Genomic DNA, 25,734 nt, shown 5'->3' with positions numbered 1-25,734 from the left:
TTTGACCATGAAGGGCTAGAATGGAGTTATCCCCTTTGGCTCCCTTGATGTAGCATGGACTTTCAAGCAGGAACAGAGCCTGCAAAGGGGCTGAATGTACACGCCTGAAACAGGGCCACCTAGAGGCAACTTCTCCAAATGACCGCACACCGGGACCTAGGTGGGTGGCTGAAACAGTCATCTAGAAATGAACAGGAGGGCAGAGTGGGCGTGCATTCCACACAAACCGTGGAATAAATAAAACAGGAGACTGACACAGTCATGAACTAACATTCCGGAGGAGTCTTTTTCTTGAAGGAACAAAAGCTTGGCCAAACAGAATTCTCATTACACTCTGTTCCCTTAACTGCGCCAATCCATTCCACAAGCAACTTTGAAGGAAGAGGAACCAGTGCTTTGCCTTGTCAGTTACAGTTCCTAAAAAAATAGGTACTGGGTTTAGCTAAAAACAGCTGTCCCACTACAACTTAAATGTAAAAAGAATTCTTTAAAGACAACCAGTAGCAGCAAAAAGAAAAAAAAAAAAGTCAAACATTTGTAAACAAAATCTTAGCCACAAACTTAACGCCTATTAACAAAACTTCCATACTCCTTGAGAACATTAAATATATACAAGAGAGGGAAATTTGAGTCATCTTTTTCTTACTATAAAAATACTTAGTATCTGAAACAATGTTACCAGGAGCAGACATAATTGACACAATTTGGTATCATCGTAAAGTGCTTTGAACCAACAAAAGTTCCGGGGCCATCACGTCCCTGCAGAGGGCAACCTCTCCAAATGTTGTCTCCGGGCTGTGATCCTGGCACAGCGGGGGCATCTCGAAGACTGGAAACACTCTTTGTGAAAGCAAGCCCTGCACCCTGCAAGCAAGAGGACCAGTCATCAGCAAATGGGCTTCTTAATTTCTCACATACATACATATGGATGCTTATTCCCATGGGGTGGGGGTGGGGGGAAGAAGGGGGGTCCCAAACACAGGATCTTATAGAAAACAAAACAAAACAAAACAAAACAAAACAAAAAACAACCACGCCCAAACTCTCAGAACTACCAGTTACTCAACTGCTCTTGACCATGAGGCTCAGAAGCCTGGTGGATGTGGTTGATGCCACACACCTCCAGATCAGCCCGGGCACTAGGGGCAGCTCCCCAAGTCTTAACTTGGTGGCTGATGGCTCTTGCGAGGTGACATTGATTCTCTTGAAATGTCTCTAAAGGGACAGAGCTGCCTCATTCAAAGTCAAGCTCTTTTCTTAGCAGCGGCCTGTATTGAGTGACGAGTTGCTGTGGAGTTTGAAGACCCGGTCACCTCTGTGAGTTGGAACAATGCTGAGATGCTACCTCCTCTGCTACCCAGAGTTCCGTGAGATGGCCCAGGGCTTCTTGTAGCCCAACACTATTCAATATTGCCCATGTCCAGGTCTGCTGCTTTCACAGCCCCATGGGCCTGGAAATCCCAGGTTCGGTTCTCTTTTCTGGGGACCCTGTCTTACAAGACTAGAGAACCCCAAAAAGAGACCATGTTTACATAAAAGATGAAGGCAGGGTTCCCCACCAAAACCCCTCCCATGCAACAGAATTTAGAGAGCATGGGTTACCTGAACAGCCCATCTGTAAAGAGACAAATGATTGGACCTAGTTTGTAGCTCAGGTCAAGTATTTGCTACATAAACGTGAGGACCTGAGTTCAATCCCCCAGAGCCCACCTACAAAGTTGCATGTGGTGTCACATGCCTGAAACTCAGTGTTGAGAGAACAGAGACAGGAGGATTGCAGGGACTATGGGCCAGCCTAGCATAATTGGGGAGTTCTAGGCTAGTGGTAGGCCCTGTCTCAAAAATAAAGATGGATTGTGCCTGAAAAATGACACCCAAGGCTGACTTCTGGCCTCCACACACATGCACATACACTGGTCCACATACATGAATGCACATATACACACATGCATGCACACACACACACACACACACACACACACACAGTCACACAAAAGCCAGTAGTAAATGTTTTAGGCCTTGAGAGCCATTTGGTCTCTGTGCTGGTTTGAATAGGTATGGCTCCCATAGACTCATGAGTCTGAATGCTTGGCCCATAGGAGGCGTAGGCTTATCAGAATAGTAGGCTTGCTGGAGGAAGTGTGTCACTGTGGGGGTGGGCTTTGAGGTCTCCTGTACTCAAGCTATGCCTAGTATGGCACACAGACTCCTTCTCCTGCCTGTGGATCAAGATATAGAACTCTCAGCTCCTTCTCCAGCACCAGGTCTGCCCACACGCTGCCATGCTTCCCTCCATGATGACAATGGACTAAACCTCTTAACCCGTAAGCCAGCCCCAGTGAAATGTCTTCCTTTGTAAGAGTTGCTGTGGTCATGGTGTCTCTTCACAGCAGTAGGAACCCAAACTAAGACAGTCTCGGTAACAGCAGGTCCACTCCACCACTGTAGCTTAAACCCAGAGATAACCGGTCAGTGCTGGGTGGAACTGTAACCTAGTTAAAACCGGTGGCGACAACAGGTCAAACTGGGACCATCCTCTCCATCCAACACCCCAAGAAATAGCATTCTTTATCCCTGTCCTGCAAAATATGCCTCGCTGTGGGCCCCAAACTCTACTGCCTCCAGGCTACCCCCAAGGACACACGGCATCACTGCACTTTACAGAGAAAACTGTGCTTAAGTGACTGAGGTGTCTTCCAGTGGAAGTTGGCATTGTGATTTAGCTACTTGGCAATTAAGCGATTATGAAGCTGACGTTACGAATGCAATTAACGTACCTGAACATCTTGTGCAAGTCGTGGTCTGAAACGGGAAGATGACGGTCGCGCTCTGGCAAAACTCACAGATGAAGCCCTTCCCCTGGCAGAGCTGCAAAAGAAGGTACCTAAGGTCACAGGTGACACCGCTTCTGGTGCGGGGGAAACTGGGTGCCATGTACGCTGGGGAAACTGGGTACCATTTACACAGAACCACAGAGGCATCATCGTCTTTTCAATGTCTAGGATTTTAGCCCCTAGAAGAACAGAATCATAATAACAACAACAACAAAAAACACATTCCATAATGGCTGTTTCCGGGCAGAATGGGCTCTGACAGAGGATGGACATTCAAAGGAAGAAGCTACAGGGTCCCATCTTGCGTCCCAGCAGGGTGACTTTGGTTAGCTCATGCAGGGCTGTGATTCAATGCTCTCCCTGGTCAGGGCTGTGAAAGTGAAAAGTGATTAAGAGTCAAGTGAGAAACATCTCCCTCCCCAGATCCTGGCACTGGGAAGGGAACCTGTCCCAGGTGATCCCTCACCTCACAGCTGGCTACATGGGCAAGAGAAGACTTCAGGATGTCCTTAAGCAAGGGTGCCAACAGTCCTTTCTTGGTCCTGAGGAGGTCTTCCATGGAGAACAGATGGCATTCGTCCGTCACATGGCTGGGAACTTGCTCGAACTCCTTCAGGACACTGCAGGAGAGCAAACAGTTCCCTGAGTCACCTACACCTTTTTCCTACTAAACAGCTCTCTTGGGGCTGGGAGCGATCGCTCAGCCACTAAAATGCTTGCTTTGCAAGGAGAGGACCAGAGTCCAGATCTCCAGCACCTACACAGAAAACTGGGCACTGTAGTGCATGCCTGTAATCCCAGTGATGGGGAGGCAGAGGTGAGGGGATCCCCAGAGCTCACTGGCGCTTGCCAATTGGTGAGTGAGCTCCAGGCCAAGGGAAAGACTATGTCTCACAAAATAAGGGGGAGAGGTATTGACAAGACACCCACCATCAGCCTCTGGGCTCCACATGAGCGCAAACACATGTGCACACGCATGCACACGAACACACACAAAAATCTCCATCCGTGAATTCCTGTCTCAACCTTTCCTGGCCATTTCCTTTAGATAATGTGTCTGTGATGTAAATTTAACTACTATCCTATTACCGAACACCTAGTAGGTTTCTATGTTATTCCTTATTTTAAATTTATATCTTAACTAAATTTCTTCCCTTCTCTTTAAGAACATCCCTAGGGTAAGCTTTGAGAAGTAGTTTCTGGAAGCCATGATCTCACTCAGAGTGACAAGCATCCTGTATCTACAGGAGGGGGATTTAGTAGGCCATGGGAATCCTCACAGCAGCACTACTCACAAGAGACGGGAGCAGCCCCATCCCTAGGTGGGCAGATTCAAAAGTCAATATATACACAGAACCAAATGTTATTCAGTCTTCAAAAGGAAGGGAATCCTGACACATGCTGCTTTGTGGATGGACCTGGAGAACATTTTAAGTGAAATAATCCAGTGATAAAAAGACACATGTTCTATGATCCACATACATGAGATACCCAGGGTGGTCAGATTCAGTGGATTGCTAGGGGCTGGGATACAAGAGGAAGGAAGGGGACAGAAGACTGGTTATGGAGATTGGATTTTGCAAGAGGCAGAGTTCTGCAGATGGACAGTGGTGGTGGCAACACAGTGGAAATGCCCTCAATGTCCATGAACTATGCATTTAAAATGGGTGGGATTTTACATTCCGTTACATGCATTCATCACAATCTATTGTGTTTACTATATTCACATTGTATTTATACCCTAGCCACTGGCTGAGGTATTTACCTTTATCCTTGTTTTTTTTTTTGTTGTTGTTGTTATTTTTTTAATTCACTTTAGTTTATTTCCTTCAGTGCTGGGGGTCAAGAATAAAAGGTCCTAAGAAGGTGGCGTTACTGGGGGAGCGAGGACCAGGAAGCACGCGTGAGGCAGGAGCATAGAGTGTTCCCACTGGGAATCATACCTGTCAGCAAACCTGCAAGTCTTCAGCAGCTTCTTGATATGAAACAGTTGCTCCTGGATGTCCTAAGGCAAGAAGCCAACCAGAGGGAATGAGATGCGTGGCCACTGGCGATGTGCATGGCAAATCTTACAGTTATTTGAAATAATATGCTGGCAAGCAGAATCAGCTTTCAAGCAAATGGCCCCTTCAGCAAGGGCTTAAACTGAATCCTTGGATCCACAAGTCCTGAATGGACACAGGTTTTGTGGAGCCTTGGAAGAGCCCACATAAGTGAGAGACCATTCACTCCACAGTCTATTTGCTTTCTGAAGGGTCTGGAGACACTCTGAAACTAGAGAGACATGTAGAATATTATTTTAAGGTGTGTTCTTTTATGTCGAATTTGTTTAACTCTGTGAAGCTGTGTTACTGTGCCTGTCTAAAACACCTGATGGTCTAATAAAGAGCTGAACAGCCAATAGTGAGGCAAGAGAAAGGATAGGCGGGACTGACAGGTAGAGAGAATATATAGAAGGAGAAATTTGGGAGAAGGGAGAGATCTAGGCGCCAGAGAAGGAGGAAGACTCCAGGGGCTAGCCACTCAGCTACCCAGCTACACAGCAAGCCACGGAGTAGGAAACAAAGAAAGATATACAAGAATAGAAAAGGAAAAGCTTGGTGGCAAAAGGTTCACGGGATAATTTAAAGTTAAGAAAAGCTGGCTAGAAACAAGCCAAGCTAAGGCCGAGCATTCATAATTAAGAATAAGCCTCCGTGTGTGTGATTTATTTGGGAGTTGGGTGGCAGGGCCCCCCAAAAGAGCAGAAAGAAACAACGATAGTGACATGCATTTCCTACCATGGGACATCTCTCTTCCTACACTTGCTTCCTCCTCTGTGGAGACATCAGCTCACCTTCACTCTGTCCAGTTCCTTGGCTTTCGCATAGAGCTCGTGGTGCCCACCTAGCAGGTTGAAGACAGGTTGGTGCCATATGCTGTCCAGTAGCCATTTAGAGAAATTGCTGACTTGGTACCTCCTGAAGTCCCACATCATCAGGATCCTCGCAGGGATGCAGGACTCTGCAGATGAGTGGCAGCTGTCACAGAAGTACTTCCCCGTATACTCACAATACCGGAGCCGTTTCACAAACTCTGTAGAAGGCAGGAGGGTGAGACCACGTTCGTGATGCTGGGGGTCCGCCCTAGGCCAGCTCCCTATTCCTATGCAGTCTCAGATCACTGTTCGCAGGGGCAGAGCCAGATTCAGCTGTCAGGGAGCCTAGCTGTGACATTGATGTGGGGATTTCACTTATGGCCATTCGTGAGTTTGCTGTGGTAAGATAGATGCTGGAGAAACATCTCAAACACTCTCGGACTTGGAAAATGGGTGCAGCAAACTGCAGTGCAGTGAGAGCATTCTGTGTAGGGTCTGGGAATCTGGCGGAGTGCACAGATGCCACCTGCTACTGACAGAACTCCAGCGGCAGCTCAGAGTCTCTTTGGCTAACAAATGTGGCACAGAGGGTTCAGGGATAGCCCACAGACAAAAAGCACATTCTAAAGCAGCGTGTGCACAGTGTGAGGATGTAGCCTTCAAAAGAATTTCCGTATAAATCGGGAAGGGGACAGAGAGAGATAGAGAGTACCTAGACCCCCAGAATGCTAACAATGCACATCTCTGCAGTGTGGAGAAAACTATTTGTTTCTTGCACTTTTGAATCTGCTAAAACAAACACATGGTGCTTCTGAAATCTCTCTGATAAAATATTTTGAGGCACAAAAAATGTAGGGATGAAGGTAACAATACTGCACCCTCACTACCTGGGCTAAGAAGGAAAATAACACAGCGGAAGTCTCCCGTGCGGCCATCCCTCAGCGTTAGCGTCCGACATGAACCAAGTCTGGCATTTATCAATCCTGTTTTGACTTGTGTCTCTTTGTCAATGAGATAACACAAGGTGTAATTCCAGTTCCTATGTCTGTCAGACTCGTGGTGAGAAAGAACAACGTAATGGATGGGAAGGGAGTGACTGCACTCCCTAGCACACTGTAGATAATGGTGACCGTTTTCCAAACAATGCCTCGAAGAATAGGCAGGGATCAGTCTTCACTGGGCACTTAGCCTGTTCCCCAAGCTGGCTATGGGTTAATATATGTCATTCTATGCTTGTAATTCCGTGACTTAGGAATTTATGATCCCTCTTTCATTAAGGAGAACACAGGATCGTGAAGACAAGCGTTACAGTCGGGACACCCTGGCAGTGAGCAGGCAAGCTCAGTTGAAATCCAGTGTAGCCAGCATATCCTGCTTCTCCTTGGGTTCAGGTGCTGACGGGGAAGGACAAATGTCTCTGCACTTGCTGGGTTATCCTGAGGGGAGAGGTATGCTAAATCTCCAACAAACCAAAAGAACAAAAACCATAGTACTCGGCACGCCACCTGAGGGACAGGTGTAATATACTATACTATACTATGCAAAAACTATAGTACTCGGCATGCCACCTGAAAGACAGGTGTAATATACTATACTATACTATACTATACTATACAAAAACTATAGTACTCAGCATGCCACCTGAAGGACAGGTGTACTATACTATACTATACTATACTATACTATACTATACTATACTATACTGTATAAAAATTGTAGTACTTAGCATGCCACCTGAAGGACAGGTGTAGTATACTATACTATATAAAAAGCAGAGTACTCAGCGCAGCACCTGACCTGGGAACCTGCATGCCTGATCAGACTTGCCATGATGGGAAGAGACAGGACACAAGGGGCCCATAATTTCCTCCTAATGTAACCTGCCTTTCCCTAACATCTAAGCCCCCAGCAGCTCAGTATCCATTCACTCATTCACCAAGCTTCATTGAATGCCCACTGTGCTACCATCAGTACAGCATGAATGATGTCATCGCTCTTCCTAAGACCATTCAGACAGAAAAAAATGGAAGGTTCCTAAACCAGTGGCACTCAGCCAGGGTGACTTTTACCCTCTGGGGACATTTGCAAGTATCTGGAGCCATTTTACTTGTCCTGTTTGAGGGGTTGCAGGGGATCATATAATTCTGCCCCAAACTCTCAAATCCATGCCCCCCCCCCGCAAGTCATTAGAACTGGAGTTCAGAAACCCCCCTCCAACAGCTGTTTTCTGTCTCCTGGAGTCAATGACATGGAAAATAATTCTAGAATTGGGTTGTCCAACCAAACCTTCTGAAGACGTGGAAATGGATTGCCGTCCAACACAGCTGCCATGACATGGGCCAAGTGTGACTAAGAAACTGAGTTTAAATTGTAATTAACTGTGATTTCATGATGCCACGTGGGCACGCAGTGCAGTTCTTGAATAAGGCTGACTAGAGAGAAATAGAGACTAGATGCGCTGTGCAAAATCAAATTGGAAAGTGAGCCATACATGGTGATGCCTTGCAGGCAGTAGGGAGGAGAGTGGACCCGGGGAGAGAATAGTGAGAATTGCTGTTGCCATTTTGTTGTGATAACTGCTTATAATCCTTACTTTTAGAATATGAGTAAGGGGTTCTCTCAGTTGGGGTTTCCTTTGCTGTGATGAAACACCATGGCCAAAAAGAAAGTTGGGGGCGGGGGGTGGTGGGAAGAGTTCATTTGGCTTACACTTCCACATTGCAGTCCATCATTGAAGGAAGCCAGGACAGGAATTCAAGCAGGGCTAGAACTTGGAGGCAGGAGCTCATGCAGAGGTCATGGAAGGGAGCTGCTTACTGGCTTGCTCCTCGTGGCTTGCTCAGCTTGATCTCTTATAGAAGCCAGGACCATTAGCCCAGGGGTGGCACCACCCACAATGGGTTGGGTCTTCCCCCATCAATAACTAATTAAGAAAATGCCATACAGCCAGAACTTACGGAGATATTTTCTCAGTTAAGGTTCCCTCCTTTCAGATGACTCTAGTTTGAGTGCCAAGTTGACATAAGACTAGCCAGGACAGGGATAGAGGGTAAAATGGCCCGTATGTGAGACTGGAGGGGGCTGAGGAAGAATGTAAACATAATGTGGGCTTTTGGACTGAACTCTGAAACAGATAAAGGCTATGGGCAGCAACAATCTTCTAAAATCTGGTAAAGTCTGAAGTTAAGCTGACAGGATTGAGCCAACATTAACATCTCCGATGTAATGATTGCCCTGTGATTGACATTGACAGAAGCTGGGGAAGACGCTTGGGAGCCCTTCACACTATTTCTCAAACTTTTCTGTGAGTCTAAATGAGCTCAGAATTCCAAGTGAAAATAGTCAGAATTAGACGAAGCTTTCAGGAAAAGCGCTAAATCGCTTCCACAGCTGACATCAGCCAAACCTGTGCTGTACCTACACTGCAGTGTTCTCCTCTCCTCTGTCTTCTTTCCGGTTGCCACTGTCCCTTTGCCTGTGCCGAGCACCCCACATCCTGAGACAATCTCTTCTTTAGGAAACCTCTCATTCCCCCTCCACCTCCATCTCAGATGAAGTCTCTCCACTGTAAATTCCACAGCGGTCTCGCCTTCCCCATTCCCTATCTTGTCCTCCAAGCTGGGAAGCAGATTTTGTGAGGGCAGGTTCTGCAAAATTCCCTGCTGGACTGACAGCATGTCAATGAACTAAGGAAGGTACTCAAGGATTGGGGGAGTCCGTCGTGTCTATGTAGTTTCTGACTCATGCATTTGACGTTGTGTATGACGTTAGGCTGTACAGATTAACTAACAGACCTGCTTCTTGCTAGACTAGCTGGGACACTAAGTCATTTAAGGAAGATCGCTGTGACTATGGTACAGTAACATGAAGTGAGATAGAAGAAGCCCTGCCTGCTTCTGCTTTCAGTTGCAATCTCTTGAAATAGACATCCTTGCTGGAGAGCAAGCAATGCCCAGCTAAAAATCCTGCATGGGGAAGACTAGTTTGCAGGATCTTGGCCAGCTCAGAAATGAGTCACCATGTCCTCTGTCCGAGCAGTCTGGCCAGGAGCCATTTGTTGACTCTGTGGGTGTGTCTGGAGGACTGTCTATGAAAGCACAGCCCTAGGGGGTGAAGATGAAGAATGAACAAAACCAACAATGCCTCTGCCTTCATGGAACTTACTTCTGGTGATGGAGGCAAATAATAATCTGTAAATAAAACAGAGTGGTCTAGGGATGGATGCCATGCTGAGAGTAAACAGTGTGGAGGATGATTGCATGAAGCACACACACACACACGGAGAGGAAGAAAAGGAATGGGGAGAAGGTAAAGATGTGAAGGAGCCAAGACTCATAGGGACGTTTACAGGGAGAGCATTCTAGGGAGAGGAAACAACAGATTCAAATGCCTGTCGGGAATGGTTGGGTTCTCCAAGTGCCCACTGGAGAAGCAGCCAGGATGCTGGTCCTCCTAGCTCCTGGCTAGTCATGCAGCTTTGTAGGTCATGATGGCCTCCATGAGTCCTTCACAATATGCCCACACCAAAACATCTGTCTCACACCAAAACAATACACAGTCTGGCTCTGCTGATCTTCACTCTGTCATCAGGTAATAAGCAAACAGTTGCAGGACCCATACTTACTGGGCTGTATTGGAGTCCCACATCCAGCACAGAAGAAATTCTGGGCCACTACCGCTATGTCCCTCCTGAGGACAGAAAATGGCAGCGGTTACACATTTCAAAGCTGGTCAGGGCAGCATTTCTCATTGATAGAAAAGCAGTTGACATCATGGTGTGTTCCTTGGGTTGGGGTCCTTAATTTTGTCATTTTTTTTCCTTTTTGTGAAAATTTTATACTTATCTAATATGGTCTTCTAATTGAAACCCCTGGGCTTTATGAAGCTAGGACCCTAAAAATCTCAGTTGTCCCCAAATTAGAAGTCAGTATCACAAAGAACTCCTCTATTATAGAGTCCTTGGGGCTTCCCACTGCCCATGAACAGAAGCCAGAGGTACACTAAAGACAGCCAAGGAAACACAACACAGTCTGACATGCTTGGAAAGGTCATGGGTAAATAAATACAATACACACTGGAATAAGAGATGAGGCAAGACACATTTATCAAATGCTCCTGCAGAGAGGGTTCTGGGAGCAGCTGTGCCCCAGTTTCAACAGTGACCTAGAATTATGGGCAAAGTGGTAAATTTAAATATTTATTGTAGTCTAAGGTCAACAAAAATTGCCAAGGTTAAAAAAAAATGTGTTAAATCTCCATCCATATGTCTTACGGAGGATTCTGGGAAATTTGAGAGAAAAGATAGCCTGTGCAATGAAAGTGACCTGTCCCAGTGCCTTGAGGGCAAGTTCTGCCCCAGCAGTCGAAGCACCCTTTCTGGGATCCACTAAGTCTGAGAGCAAAGACGGTGAGCAGGGATAAGGTTCATGAGAGACCTCCATGGAGCAGCGAACATTGCTCCATAGCCCTGAAGCTTGCATGAGAGACCGAGAAAACAGAAAAACTGCAGGTGGCTAAAATATGTTGCCTGTAACCTTTATCTGTAATCCATTCCATACTCTCAGAACAAATCACAATTAAACTACTATGTACACACCATATGTATGGTCACAAAGACACATGCTACATAGGTTTAGTCCCTTCTTGTATAATCTTAGCTGTCTCGGAGCTTCTGTGATTTTACAGAATAAAGATTCTACTTATGTTCTGTTACATTTCTCAGTTACGGCCAATCTCCTTGAGATTAAATTCTTCTTTTAAAACTACTATGCATTCATTGTTCTTTTAATTGCATACTAGCTGGTCTGGAAAATAGAATGATCTCATTATTTTAAATCATTGTATTCGGGTTTTGTTTCAGAAATAGCCCCTTAAAAAGTCTTCTTTAGGCCTATTTAATCTATAAGGGCTATATAATGTTCATAATTGGGGAGGAAGAGTTACACTTTTAATGTATGTGAATACTTATGTATCCTCCCCCCAAATTTCACGATAGAGTGCCAAAACTAAGCCAGACACACATTCTCCTTTGTCCCTCAGGGCACTGTTTTTTTCTTCTTCTGCTTCCATACGTATCAGGTGGGACCCATCACATGTTCCAAGTAGAACCTAAGATTTCCGGCAGCACCTCACACTTACTTGATTGGTGTGTGAACAGTAAGTATGATTTGAAATCGAGAGGGTACCCAGTCTTCAGCTCCTGGGACCTTAGACTTCAGCGTGATTTCCTGTGTTGCGTCCACACTGGAGTCAAAGTCTTCCCCAGCCTTCTCTTCATTCCCAGCCTACATGACACAGGAGAGGGTTCGGGGATGACCGCAGAAAGCACATTTCGGGAGTTTAATTGAAAAGAACTCTCAAGTGTGTTTCCCATTAAAATTTACCACCAGAAATTGGAACTGGTTACAGCTGATCTAAAGGACTTGGCCCATGTCCTCTACTTTCCAACTGAGCCCCTGCCCCCCTCTATTTTTTTTAATGATTGTGTGTGTGGCGCCTGTGCAGGCCAGAAGAGCATGCCAGATGCCCTGGAGCTGGAGTTCCCTGCAGTTGTGAGCAACCCGGTGTAGGTGCTGAGAACTCACACTTCAAGACAGCAGCGCTCTTCCCACTGAGCCTGAGCCGGCCTGTTTTAGGATTTTAGCTCCTTTGTCTCCTGACTTCCCATGTGGTGAGAAGAGTTCCTCAACCTGGGATTCTTCATGACAGAAGCAGCCCCCAGGGACTAAAGCAGCAGCCAATCAGAGCTTCGCCATGGTCTTGCTGCAGAACCCTAGCTTACAAAGCTGAACAGCTTACTGTAAAATCTTACATTTTCCCGTCGTCATTAAAAATCCAGACTCCTCCAATCAGCCTTCTGAAACCTCCACAGTTTGGCCATTATCATTCAAGCCTGTTCCCAGGGTCCCCAGGGCCCCCAGGACCCCCACCCCACCCCCACTCGCACTGTCCACCCCACCTGAGTCTCTGCTCATCTGGGCTCCAGACCCCCTCCATTTGTGTTCCAGTGGCCCTTGCTAAGAACACTTCCCCACAGGGTCTGGCTGCCCCAGCACTGTCTGGCTAACACCTGGCTCAGGATCTAAGCTCTCCAGCCAGCTTTCCTAAGTTCCTCTGGTAGAATTAGACGCCTGGCCACCCTGGCCCTTCCAGAGTGGGGTTTTCCCAGCCCTTCCTTTAGCATTTACTACCACCAGGGGGTTCCATGTTCTCTGAGGACAGGATATCCGGCAAGCAGAGTCTTGTGTGTTTTCACATCTGTCAGTCAGGAGTGGCACCTGCTTCACCACTGACCTGCCCTGCCCACTGCCCTGCCCTGCCCACTGCCTTGCTAGGGTCTCAGCCTAACATGTTAAAATAAAAGTAAGAAGGAGGGGAAAATGAGAACACCACCCCAGGATACTTGGGAGGATCCCAACATGTTAGCAAGCCTGTAATCCCAGCACTAGGGAGGTTGGAGTAAGAGGATTCTGTAAGTTAGAGACTCCCCTGGGCTACATAGCAAGACCTTTTCTCAAAACAATAACAACATTGTGTGAATTGTTGGGTGTATTCCCTGATGTTTAATGGGTGCTCACGTTCATTTTGAGACCTCCAAGACACCTGAGAACCATACAAGGAAACATAAATATTTGAATCGAGCAGGCCGAGTGAGAAATGAAGACTGTTTCATTCTACATCAGCTGGCTTCCATACTTACTCCTGAGCTGGCTGCTGTCAGGGAGCCGGGCATCGGAGAGTTGACTTCCGACAGCATCTGCCACTTCCAGAACCCTCGAAGCAACTCTCTGGCTAGCAGCCCAGCAGGACTGACGTCTGACTCACACGTTGCACTGAAACATGAGAGAAAGAAACAAAGCGCTGGACAGCTGTGCATGGGGAGTAGAGTCAGGGTCTTTGGGGTTTCGACTGTGTGTTGAGGAAACTGTATGAGACAGTCAGGTATTAGCTGGGCATCCAAAGCAATCACAGTTCACCCGTGATCAGCAGACAGAGTCTCTCATTTAGTCAGGGGACTGAGACCTGGGGTAGGGTGAAAAGAGCGCTGGATTTAAAGTCAGAAAACCGGAGTTCAAACCCTTCTTCTGATGTTCAGCAGCATCGTGAGGCTGACCCATCCTTTAATCTCAGCACTGGGGTGACAGAGGCAGGGGGATCTCTGTGAGTTTAAGGCCAGTCTAATCTACCTAGCAACTATATGTCTATCCAAGACAGCTAGAGCTACATAGTGAGACCCTGTCAACGGGGTTGGGGACACTGTGGCATCCTTTATAAGCCTCAGCTTCCATGTCTCTACAACAGGGTTACAAATAAATACCCCGGTCTGGAGAGATGGCTCAGCAGTTAAGGGCACTTGTTGCTCTTGAAGAGAACCAGGATTTGGTTCCATCACCTACATGGTAGCTCACAACCATCCATAACTCCAGTTCTAGGGGGTCAAATCCCCTCTTCTGACCTCCATGGGCATGCAGCATGCACATGGTACACATACATACATGCAGGCAAAACACTCACAAAATAAAATAAACCTAAGTTTGTTTTAAATAAATGCACAAATATATATAATATGTAAAACTTGTCTGGCCTCACTGTGAGGTAAAATGAAGATATATACGTAGCAGAATACCTATACATTGTATGAAGATGTGTTGCTGTGATTGATGTAATAAAAAGCTGAATGACCAATAGCTAGGCAGGAGAGGATAGGCAGGACTTCCGAGGCAGAGAGAGGAAGTCAGAGGAATGAATCTATGCTTGCAGGAGACGCAAGGAAGACACTGGAGAGGTTGGACAAATAGTACAGAGTAGAGATAACCAAGCCATGTGGCAGAACATAGATTAATAAAAGCAGGTTAATTTAAGTTCTAAGAGCTAGTTAGAAAAAAGCTTAAGCTAAGGCCAAGCTTTCATAATTAATAAGTCTCTGTGGGCTGGCAGTCCCAACAAGAAAGCTTACTACCCATAGACAATAGTCTTTCACACACTATAACACACAGTGATTTGGGGGTGCTGTGCCTCGAATATGGGCAGTGTCCTCCAAAGGTCCGGATGTTAACAGATTGGCTCCCAGGGAGATGATTGAAGCTTGGGGAGGTGGAACGTAGCAGGGGTCTTTAGGTCCTTGGGGGCAGTAACTACAAAGGATGGTGGGACCATTCCCTCTTCCCCATGATCCTGCCATGGTATTCCCAAGACACACTGCCCTCACTGTCAATGACACTATCACGTCTTTGAGTTTCCAAAGGCAAGTAAACCTTTTCTCTCTGTAAGTTCGTCATCTCCGGTATCTTCTCATAGTAACCAAAGCTGCTGCTATGGAGATGACTGGCTGAACTCTAGGTGACTGTCCTGTCTAATCCTAGTTCTTCTCCTGTTACTGTGACAAAATTGACAAAAGTAACTGAAGGGTCCCAACACCCATGCACATAAAAAAATACAAATAAGTAAGCTGCAGAAAAATTAACTTAGGGGACAAAGGATTTATTTTACTTTTTCTAATTTTAAATCTTTTTGGTTTTTTTTTTGTTTTTTGTTTTGTTTTGCTTTTGTTTTTGTTTTTGTTTTGTTTGTTTTGTTTTGTTTTTTTTGAGACAGGATTTCTCTGTGTGGCCCTGGCTGTCCTGGATCTCACTTTGTAGAGTATGCTGGCCTTGAACTCACAAAGATCCACCTGCCTCTGCCTCCCGAGTGCTGGAATTGAAGATGTGCAGCACCATCGCCTGGCTAAAATTCTTGATATTATAACACTTCCTCCTTCCCTTTCCACCCCCCCACCACTAACTTACTAAACCCCAACAACAATCTATTAACATTTGTCCTTAGGCATGTAGTCTTTGCCTCTCATCAGGGGAACTTCTCTTTGCAGCAGACGGAGGCTACAGAAAACCACAACCAATCAGAATGCAGAGTTGTGGAGCCCAATCTCAATGGACACACCTACAAACTTCCCACACCCAAGGCTCCAGGAACTTTGCAGAAGAGGGGGTGGGAAAATCATTAGAGCCACAGGACTGGGGAGTTTGCTGTGAGACTCTATCTCCTAGGAATGTCAGAAAGGACTTATTTAGCTCACTCTTCAAGGGGCAGTCCACCATGGCAGCGAAGTCAAGACACTGAGACTTTGAAGTGGCTCGTCACACCACACAAGCAATTAGAAGAGAGCAATGAATACATGCATGCTAGCTCAGCTCTTTTTCCATTTATGTGGTCCAGGTTACCTGCCCAGAGGATGCTCCCACCCATAATTAACATGGGCCTTCCCACATCAATTATCATAGTCAAGATAATCCCCATAGGCTGGCTAAGGGGCCCTACTCTCGGGTGATTCTGGATTCTTCCAAGCTGACAATTAACTCTAAACATCATGAACCCCGCCTGTGGCTAACGTGGCCACAATATCAGGTATCAGTGGCAGAGTGTACATACATGGTGGCTCCAAAGAACCCCCCAGGGGTCCATGTGTGTAAGCACAAGAAGACATGTACCTCTTTAAAGAGCTGCTGGGGCGTCTGCTGCCTTCTGTGACGTCATTACATTCCCCAAGTTCTGTGGGAAAATGAAAAGAAAGGGCAACAGGGTCATTCAGCCTGTCTCACTCAGTTAATTTTATCAGTCTACAAAACATAGGTCCCTGCATTTAGGGACCCTGCAGTGGCTGATTACCCACAGACAACAGTGTGAGGCTCCAGTTAAGCACCAGGGATGGGATTTTTATATGAACTTCATCAACACCACACAGCAGATGTAATGAACATCCGCCTTTTTGTTCAGTGCGTACCAGCGAGATGAACAATTATCAAGATGCTAGGGACTGGGAAACAGCTTCTCCTTCTCTGCATCCTGGCAGAGGTCTTCCCAAACATCCCAGACATGGCCTTGTATGTGCTGTTTGCTGGTAGGTGTGTGATGTGAGGGAGCTGGAAGCAAGGAAGTTCTAAATCTCACCTAACATAACCAATTCATCCAAGTCTCGTTTGCAGGCCTCTCTCGGCACAGGAGAGGGAGAAAGTGTCTCAGCCACTGGGCTGACCTGGAGCACAGCACAGCCTGACCAAAAAAAAAAAAAAAAAAAAAAAAAAAGCAAGAAGCACTTGGTCATCGGGAAGTGAGAGTGGAGGCTGGAGAGATGGGTCAGTTGGCAAAGCACAAGGACCCAAGTTCAGCTCCCAGAACTGACAGAAAAAGCTGATCGTGATAGCTTGAGCCTGTCATCCTAACACTGAGGGGAAGTGGGGAGCAGGTGGATCTTGGGAGCTCATTGGAGTCAGTGAGCTAATCAGAGAGTTCCAGGCCAAGTGAGAGAGCTGTTCTGAAAAAAAAAAAAAAAACCAAAACCAAAACCAAGAGGACAGTTACACACACACACACACACACACACACACACACACACACACACACACACGTTTAAACACATATGCATGAATACCATAACAAACAAATAGCTGAAGAGCAGGACACCCGCAGGGTACTGGTGGTGGTGGTGGTGGTGGTGGTGGTGGTGGTGGTGGCACACGCCTTAAATCCCAGTGCTTGGGAGGCAGAGGCAGGTGACTATCTGAGTTCAAGGCCAGCCTGGTCTACAGAGAGAGTTCCATGACACCCAGGGATATGCAGAGAAATCTTATCTTGAAAAACAAAAACAAAACAAACAAATAAAACTAAGAGTAGAACCCCACCCCACCTCCAGGCATGCACAAAGCCCTGGGCTCAATCACAGTATTGCAAGGGAAAAAATGACATCGGGTGTGAGGATACCCACCTACAGTATATCAGCACTTGGGAGGTAAAGGCTGGAGAATTGCGCATTCCATTTAAACCAGTCTGGTATATAGTTAAGACACTTTTGAAAAGAAGAAGAGGAGGACTGTGAGGAAGAGGAGGGAGGAAAGAAAAAGGAAGAGGATGAAGAAGAAGAAGAAGAGGAAAGGGGAAAGAACAGAGTAGCACCTAACTAACAGAAGTTTGGGGGTGAGCAGGGCTAAAGCCGCAGCTTCAAGGACTAAAAGCTGTAGGAAGTTAATTTAGGACCTAATTCACTGTAATTAGGTGAAACAGGCTGATGCAATCTGTCCATTTTTAGATAGGTTTGAAAATTTCCCATTATAATACAAAGTTTAAAATAAAACTAGTGAAGGAAAAATAAAAATAATAAAAATTAAAAGCCAACCTGGCCATGAAATACATAGTACAGGCCATAGAATCATGCTGGGTTGAGTCAAGCCCCTCCACTCTAGGTTCGTGTCCACCTAGAGCGTGTGAATGTGGCCTCATTTGGCAATAGAATCTTTACAGACAGAAAGCAGAGTCAAGCCACAGCCTCCCCCACAGCAGAAGGGGTTGTGATGAATTATTAGATGTGTAGACGTGTTAAGTTAGAGGTTTACTATGCCCACCTCAAAGCTGGAGATACGATGCACAGGAAACAGAGAAAAATGGAGTGCCTTTGAGCCATCCAGGAAGAGTGTTAAATCAGAGGATCTGGGGCAAGTTTGACAGGTACAGAAAGACACTTGAAAGAGAGCTCAGGACTGAAAACACAGGTCTCTCAGAGGCAGCCACCTAGAGGAAGTGACTGATGGAGACAAAATCTGCCAGAAAGTAAATATGGGGGATGGGGCTGAAGACAAGGTTTTCTTTAAGAAATGGATGCAAAGTGTGAATGCTAACATTCATGACCAGCTTTTGCTGAGAGCTGCTGGCAGCAATGGCTTTACCAGAGGCTGTTGGAGTATACAGCAGGTGACAACTAGTGTTCAACAGATCAACACACCAGACGAATAACTTTCTGATGGGAAGCCCCACTGGCAAGGACTGTGGGGTCACTGACTGTAAATGACCAGTTGCTCCTGTCTGTAATTTATCTCATGTGCTACTACATTTCTTCCCTAAGAACTGCTATGGGTGTTTTCCCACTGCTTGTATGTTTATCTCATGTATGTATTCCATCTATAGGGTATACAAATAGCTGTGGATGGTCAGGAAGATGATTTTCTGCTTAAGCTGTATAATTCTGATGACTAGAAATACTACTAGAATATTTTTCATAACTGACATAGGAAAGTAACAGTATTCTCAGTCACAAAGACAGCTAATGTTAGACTTCAGAACAAATTCAAAACAGACTAGCTGCCCCTGCAGAGAATACACAAGGACAAATTCCCAGGTGTTTGTTGCTGAATCAAGGTCAGACTTGAAGCAACTTTGGTAGAAATAACTCTCTGCAGTAATTGACTTTCTGCATGTAATCCCAGCCTCAGTTTATGTTATGAGACTCAGGGTTCAGCCAACTAACTATTATTGTTAAGTCCTGAATGTTATTAATGTCACTTTCTGTCTGGGAAAGAGCTATGTGCACAGTCAAGTATTACTCACTGGCCAGTCAATGTGACCTCCCTAGTCTAAGAAAAACTGTGTGACTTATCATGTGTTATGAGAATGGGTCAGACCCTGAAAATGTAGCACATAATTGTCCAGAGTTTGGCTGTTTGCTGCAAGCCGCAGGAAAACATAATGGAATTCAGCTACTATCACAAAAGCTACTACTTGGAAAAGTCAAGGACTTCTCCAAAGGTCAAGCCTTGGCTTAAGAAGTCTTGGTGATATTTTAGCTTTTATATATATATATATTTATATATATTAGCTGGTTCCTGAAATAATTTTCTTGCATGCTTCCAAGAACTCCTAACAGTGTATTTATCTAAAATGCCTATCAAGCATCCAAGGCCATACGAAACAACACCTGTCTCCTAGGTCAGGCGGATAGCTTTATTTCTTGTGCAATTTAGGGTGAGACCCTCCTTTCTTATACAACCTTACTAATAGACCCCTAACTTCTTACCTAACTACTGCTAGGAATGTAGACTGAGCACACAGATCCCTTTTTGATATACTACCAGGTCATTAGCACTCAGCTGACCTCCTCTTTCACCTCTCCCATTTTGGGTTGTAAAAGAAATCCTGACAATCACTACCTGAGGAAAATTCTTACCTGCCTTTATGACCCCATAGAATTCAAGCCTGGTGACCTTGCTAGGCCAGAGATTTTCTATTGCTTGGGTTTATAACTGGATTCCTGAGAAACTCAGGGAGAGCTGAGAGAATAAGGATACGGAGAAGAGAAAAGAGAATAGAAGAATAGATGAGTAAGAACTGGAGAGGAACAAACTGAGATGGGGAAGAACTAGATTGAAGGACGAGAAGAGAGTACTAGAGGAACGAGATGGAAGATGAGGAAGAGCCAGATGGAGAAGAACAAGATGAAGAAGAACAAGATGAGAAAGGAGGAGATGGGAGAGGAGCTGAGATGGGAAAGAACTAGATAGATGAGAACCTAGATGGGACAGAACTAAGATGAGAGAATTAAGATAGAACTTAGAGGACAGCAGATTAATGTAGGGAGAAATCAATCAAGAAAGGAGCTAGGCATGAGAGCAGAATAGAAACTATGTAGAGAAAAAACTGACACAGAATAATAAAGTGTAAGGACTAAGGAGTTTTGTGTACATAGATTCATTTCTTTTTATCAAAGATTAATTATCAGCTGGTTGCAGATTCTTCCTGGACCCTGGGAGGGGACTATAGAGGGGCTGGACCCCCATAGTCTCTGATAGCTGTTGAAAAGTGAACGAGTATGTGAGTGTGGGTGTGGGTGTGCAGAGAGAGATGGGGAGAGAGGATGAGTAGCTAGGCAGGAGAGAGATCAAGAGAGATTTTCAGAGAGGATTTTACTTCATCAAGATGAAGTAAAAGAGAAAGTTGCCATTAGAAAGTGTGTGTTTCCTTATTTACCCCTGAGATAGAAAAAGATAGCCCTCACTGCATTTGTTTTTTTTTTGTTGTTGTTGTTTTTGTTTTGTTTTGGGTTTTTTTGTTTTGTTTTGCATAACCTGGTGCCACCTGGAGGCTGGCCCTCCAGTCCCAGTTAGTGATAAACTTTGGTGCCCTTTCCTCTAGAAGGAACTTTCTGGGTTCCCAGCTGCCCTTGACTAGTGACTGGGCTGGACTCTCACCTCTGCAAGGTGCTAGCCCTCTTGCTTCCTTGGCCACAGCTCTGCATTTCTCCTCTGGGGCAAGAGTGTATGGTAGTTTGAATGTAATTGGCCCCCATATTCTCACAGAGAGTGGCACTATTAGGAGGTGTGGCCTTGTTGAAGTAGGTGTGGCCTTATTGGAGGAAGTGTGTCACTGTGGGGGTGGGCTTTGAGGTCTCCTAGGCTCAAGACACCACGCAGTGTCACAGTCCATTTTCTGTTGCCCTCTGATCAAGATGTAGCCAGCACCATGTCTGCCTGCATGCTGCCATGTTCCCTGCCATGATGATAATGGACTGAACCTCTGAAACTGTAAGCCACCATCTCAATTAAATGTTCTCCTTATAAAAGTTGCTATGGTCACGGTGTCTCTTCACAGCAATAGAAACCCTAACTAAAAGAGTATCCTGCCACCACTGAGCCCCATCACCGAGTACATGGCAGGTTCATTGTTTGCTAAATGAAAGAGGACCACTAAGCAAGGGAAAAAATGTGGAAGGAAAGCTAGGAGAATGCTATGTGCTAGAAAATGAAGGGAGACAGATGACAGCAGCGACCAGGAAAAGGCAGAATGAAATCCAAGGAGGAAAAAAAAAAAAACCCAAGAAATGCATCATTGGCCAAAAGGTGGAGCATGAGCATCAATCACAAGGCAAAACAGCAGCCTTGGGGGAGATCATCCACATGTGAAAAGTGACATCACCAACAACATACACACTAAAGACCCTCAAAACCAAGTCACTGAAAATAACACACACACAAACACACACACACACACACACACACACACACACACACACACACCTCTCAAAATGTTCTAAGTTAGTTTCAGATTTTGAATTGTCACATTCATGGCTAACCTGGAGTGCATGTGGCCAATGGGCCATGGACTGAACACATCTTCAAAGGACTAAACAATGTCCCTCCTTCAGGACTGGACAGAGGACAGACAGCATATATGGAGATCACAACACTCAGCATTCAAGCACTTGCCCAACTTGCCTTCATAGCCACTGTCTGAAGAAGTGGAGGACCCTGGCTCCTGCTTGGTGGGGGTATACAAGGTCACTTCAGCTTTGGTCTGACCATTCCCACGAGACCCACTGGCTTCCTCTGTGCCCCAGATTTCTGGTTGCTGTTGACTCAGGAGGTTGCATTTCATGTTCTCCATTGTGGAGATTATCATGTCTGCAGCATAAAAGTGGACATTTTCCTGCAAGGAAAAAAAAAGTCAGTTCAAATAGGATCACAATCAACTTTCCTTTGGAGTATGGATCAGGTTTCAAAAGTGGAGAAGTGCCACTTAGATGCCACGAATGCAGATAAACATAACTGTTGATTTAACATAACTATGACATAACACACATCCAGAGACACAGATACACCAAATGGAATTCATTTTCAGGACTGGAGATTGAACTTAACATGGCATATGCTAGGTAAGCACTCTACTACTGAACCCATTCCAGCCATCAAGTTGAATGTCTTATGCTAGAATACCTTCAGTAGGTAGGGCCCAACATCTGACATAGTTTGTTAGTCATGGACAACTGAGTACACAGTACCTGCAAAAAATTCTCCATCAAATCCTGAAAATCCTGACTGTACCTCACCATAATGACATGGCCACGCAACAATAAGATTAATAGAGGCCGGGTATGGATGGTGGTGCACGCCTTTGATCCCAGCACTCGGGTGGCAGAGGCAGGCGGATCTCTGTGAGTTCAAGGCCAGCCTGGTCTCCAAAGAGAGTTCCAGGAAAGGCACAAAGCTACACAGAGAAACTCTGTCTCAAAAAACCAAATAAATAAATAAATAAATAAATAAATAAATAAATAAATAAATAAATAATAGAAATAGGTTAATTTAAGTTGTAAGCGCCAGTTAGTAATAAGCCTGGGCCATCAGCTAAACATTTATAATTATTATAAGCCTCTGAGTGATATTTGGAAATGGCTGCAGGATACAGCAGGACAGAGAAACTTTGGATTACAGGTTTCCATACTCATATCCAAGAGATGCAACCAAAAGACTCAGACTCTCAGTGGTTGAGAAGATCCACTCACCTTTTCCACATCAATGGGCATCATGAATGTCTCTAGTGGGAAGAAATTCCAAGAATGGCTTCTTCTGCTGCCCTGAGCAGCACCTGTCAACACAGTGAGTCATTAAAAATGGAGAGTGGGGGCCTGGGGACATGGCTCAGTCAATAAAGTGCTTGCTATGCAGGCTTGAGGACCCGTGTTCAGTCTCCTTTTGCATCAGGCACTTGTAATCTCAGGCCTGGAGAAGTGGAGGCAGGAGTATCCCTAGGCTTGGCAGCCAGCCAGTTTAGACAACTCAGTGAGCTCCAGGTTCAGTGAGACACTCTGTCTCCAAAAGAAGGGGGTGTGGAGAGTGATCGAGGCCACCTGACATTAACCTCTGGTCTCCACATACACAGGTGAACACACACACACACACACACACACACACACACACACACACACACACACACACATACACACACACAACACACACATACACACACACACACATTTGCATGAGTGCATATACAGGGGAAAAATGGGGAAAACAAATTCAAAGATTATCTAAGCAAACAAAGCCAACTGTAGAGTACAAGTCTTCAACACCGTTAAGGGGGGGGGGTGGGAGTACAGTTCTAGAAAGATGTGGGTGACAGAAGAGGAAAAAGCCTTCTGATGCCAAGGCCCTACTGTCAATCGTTTCTACAGGAAACTAACGTAGTCACTGAGAGGTATCTGCTGAAAACCACCAGAAAAGAGGGAGCAGTGGAACAGAGACGGCGGGAAGACAAATGGTCATGGGAAGTACCCAGAGAGATGGGAAGGTGGCCTGAATTATAGGATCGCTTCCCCAGCTCACGGCAAGTGGCCCCAAACTTCCTGTTACACACACAAAGTCATCTGACAACAGACAGTCCTCCAGTCAAGCCAGCGTCGACGGCACTGGATCAACCGTTCTTGCATCCTCACCCACTCCTTACTGGCAAGGAGCACCTAAGAGAGTACTTCCGATCACGTAACTGCTAACTGCAGCCTTGGAAGGAAGTGAAACTTCGTGACTGCCAGAGGAGCTGAGGTTTCCTGCCCTGCTGAATTAAAACAAGATTCTGCAAGCGTCCTGGCAGCTGTGGGTCCTCAGATGCCAGACACATGCAGGCAGTGTTATCCTGATGCCTCATGCTGAACAAAGTAAGTCGGACACGGAAAACCGAGGACGTCCTGGCTGGGGTTGGTAAACATTTGAGGGGTAGGCTATGAGGGCCATTTACCATCTCTGCCATGTAACTAAAAGGTCACTTTTGATGAAAGAGACTAAATTGCTGCATTGTCTTTTTTAAACAAAAACAGGAAGCTGGCAGGCTTTGTCCCTAGGTCATAGGTGCAGACCTGAGTATACAGGAAAAAGCAACATCCAGCAGAGCGGTGCCCAGCCCGTTATGCCTTGGTCACAAATTCTCCCATGCCTTGAGTTGGGATTATTACTTGTTACGACATAAGGAGATAGAGACTATAAGATATTTTGTAAACATGTAGGTCCCATTCAAACAATTGGGCCCAGAGGATTGTTTCTCCAGCCTCAGGAAATGCTTCCCTCAGCTGCCATTAGAGATGTGGGGGTCTTAGAAAAGCCCATGTCTTAGTGGCCAATGTCCTTTCTGCTGCTCCACACTAAAGGAGGAGAGAACCCAGTCACTTCTGAGCTTCTCTCTCTCTCTCTCTCTCTCTCTCTCTCTCTCTCTCTCTCTCTCTCTCTCTCTCTCTCTCTCTTTTCAAGACAGGGTTTCTCTGTGTAGCTTTGGAGCCTATACTGGAACTTGCTATTTAAACCAGACTGGCCTCGAACTCACAGAGATCCGCCACCACCACCCGGCCCGAGCTTCTGTTTCTTAATTACGTAGAATAAATCTCTTCACCAAGCTCAAGAGAGTCTTGTCAGGTATGATGGCTCACATCTGTGATCTCAGCACTCAGGAAATAGAAATGAGAGGACTGCCATGAGTCTAAGACCAACCTGGGCCATAGAGAGCCTTTGTCAAAAATAAAACAGAACACCTGAAAACACTGAGTGGCTTTTAAAGGTACTGATAAGGATTGCTGGGAAATCCTGCCTTTGGACAAAAGGGGCCGCAGCACTTGTCTTTGCTTTGGGGTTTATTTTGTCCCATTGTTTTTCTAGGAGAAAGACAAAGATACAAAAGTAATGCTTAGTTGCAGAACTACTTCTTGTACAAGGCTATGACAGATGGGTTTGAGCCTCAAAGGTCATCACCAGTCAGGGGCTGCTTATGACGTGTTACCATGATGGTTTATGTGGAGAAAGACTTCTTCCAGGAGGCAATCTAACAGCAAACTCATCTCTCACTTAGCAACCTTGAAATCTGCAAGCCGCTCTTTATTCTGAGAACTAACCACCTGGGTGGACAAGAGAAAGAAAGAGGCGGCCTGTTCTGAGAGGCATTTTGCTCAAATTTGGTTGTCTCAAAATTTGCCTTTGAAAGACAGGAAGAAATAAATACACACAGGCTGAGAACAGGCAAGTGACAGCTTTTAAAATTATTTTGCAGCAAACAACAACAACAGAATGCTTCCCAGGCTATTTGAAGCAGGGCTCTAAACTGACAGCATGGATAGAACATAATGAATCCTTCAAAATCAAGTAAAGTCAACTAGCTGAGTCTCGACTGTTACTTTATGCGGACTATTTCACTCAGGAGTTTTCTATTTAAGAACATGTACAAGCAAGGGTAGCCCTTGTTTTTGCACCAATAGGCTTTACACAGCCTTTGGGGGAGGGCTTGTGGCTACTGTCTTCAGATTTGCTATTTTCTCAGTTGCCTCTGCCGGAACTATAACAGGGGAGGCATGGCCGTCACCTGCAGGAGCACTATGACAGAGAATTCCTTTCAAGTGTGCAAATGCCTTCCCCACCCGCAGTGGGTTGAGTGTTCCTACTGTCTTTCCTGCAGACAAACTAATAAGCCCAAAGA

The 25,734-nt window shown here is 45.6% G+C and overlaps 1 protein-coding gene across 8 annotated transcripts in view; it reads right to left on the bottom strand.

Annotated features, from left to right (window-relative positions):
* Nucleotides 1–263: 263 nt before the first annotated feature.
* The window catches only part of Rubcnl (rubicon like autophagy enhancer), a 40,140-nt gene continuing 14,669 nt past the window's right edge, over nt 264–25,734 (bottom strand). For 3 of the 8 annotated variants that reach the window (XM_076545370.1, XM_076545372.1, XM_076545373.1), the window contains 11 exons: nt 22,787–22,869; nt 21,723–21,933; nt 16,176–16,236; nt 13,391–13,523; nt 11,830–11,975; nt 10,316–10,380; nt 5,671–5,909; nt 4,778–4,839; nt 3,301–3,454; nt 2,778–2,868; nt 264–864 (listed from right to left, as the gene is read on the bottom strand). In XM_076545370.1, the coding sequence (XP_076401485.1) occupies nt 752–864; nt 2,778–2,868; nt 3,301–3,454; nt 4,778–4,839; nt 5,671–5,909; nt 10,316–10,380; nt 11,830–11,975; nt 13,391–13,523; nt 16,176–16,236; nt 21,723–21,933; nt 22,787–22,869 (1,358 nt within the window). In that variant the 3' untranslated portion in view covers nt 264–751. Of the gene's footprint in view, nt 865–2,777; nt 3,205–3,300; nt 3,455–4,777; nt 4,840–5,670; nt 5,910–10,315; nt 10,381–11,829; nt 11,976–13,390; nt 13,524–16,175; nt 16,237–16,635; nt 16,738–21,722; nt 21,934–22,786; nt 22,870–25,734 lie in introns of all 8 variants that reach the window. The other 5 variants (XR_013042527.1, XR_013042526.1, XM_076545371.1 and 2 more) reach the window with 3 other exon arrangements.

The sequence above is a fragment of the Peromyscus maniculatus genome, chromosome 9, assembly GCF_049852395.1.
Source record: "Peromyscus maniculatus bairdii isolate BWxNUB_F1_BW_parent chromosome 9, HU_Pman_BW_mat_3.1, whole genome shotgun sequence".
In the NCBI taxonomy this organism is placed as follows: domain Eukaryota; kingdom Metazoa; phylum Chordata; class Mammalia; order Rodentia; family Cricetidae; genus Peromyscus; species Peromyscus maniculatus.
The sequence above is the reverse complement of the archived record's forward strand: the minus strand, read 5'-3'. Positions and strand labels throughout refer to the sequence as shown.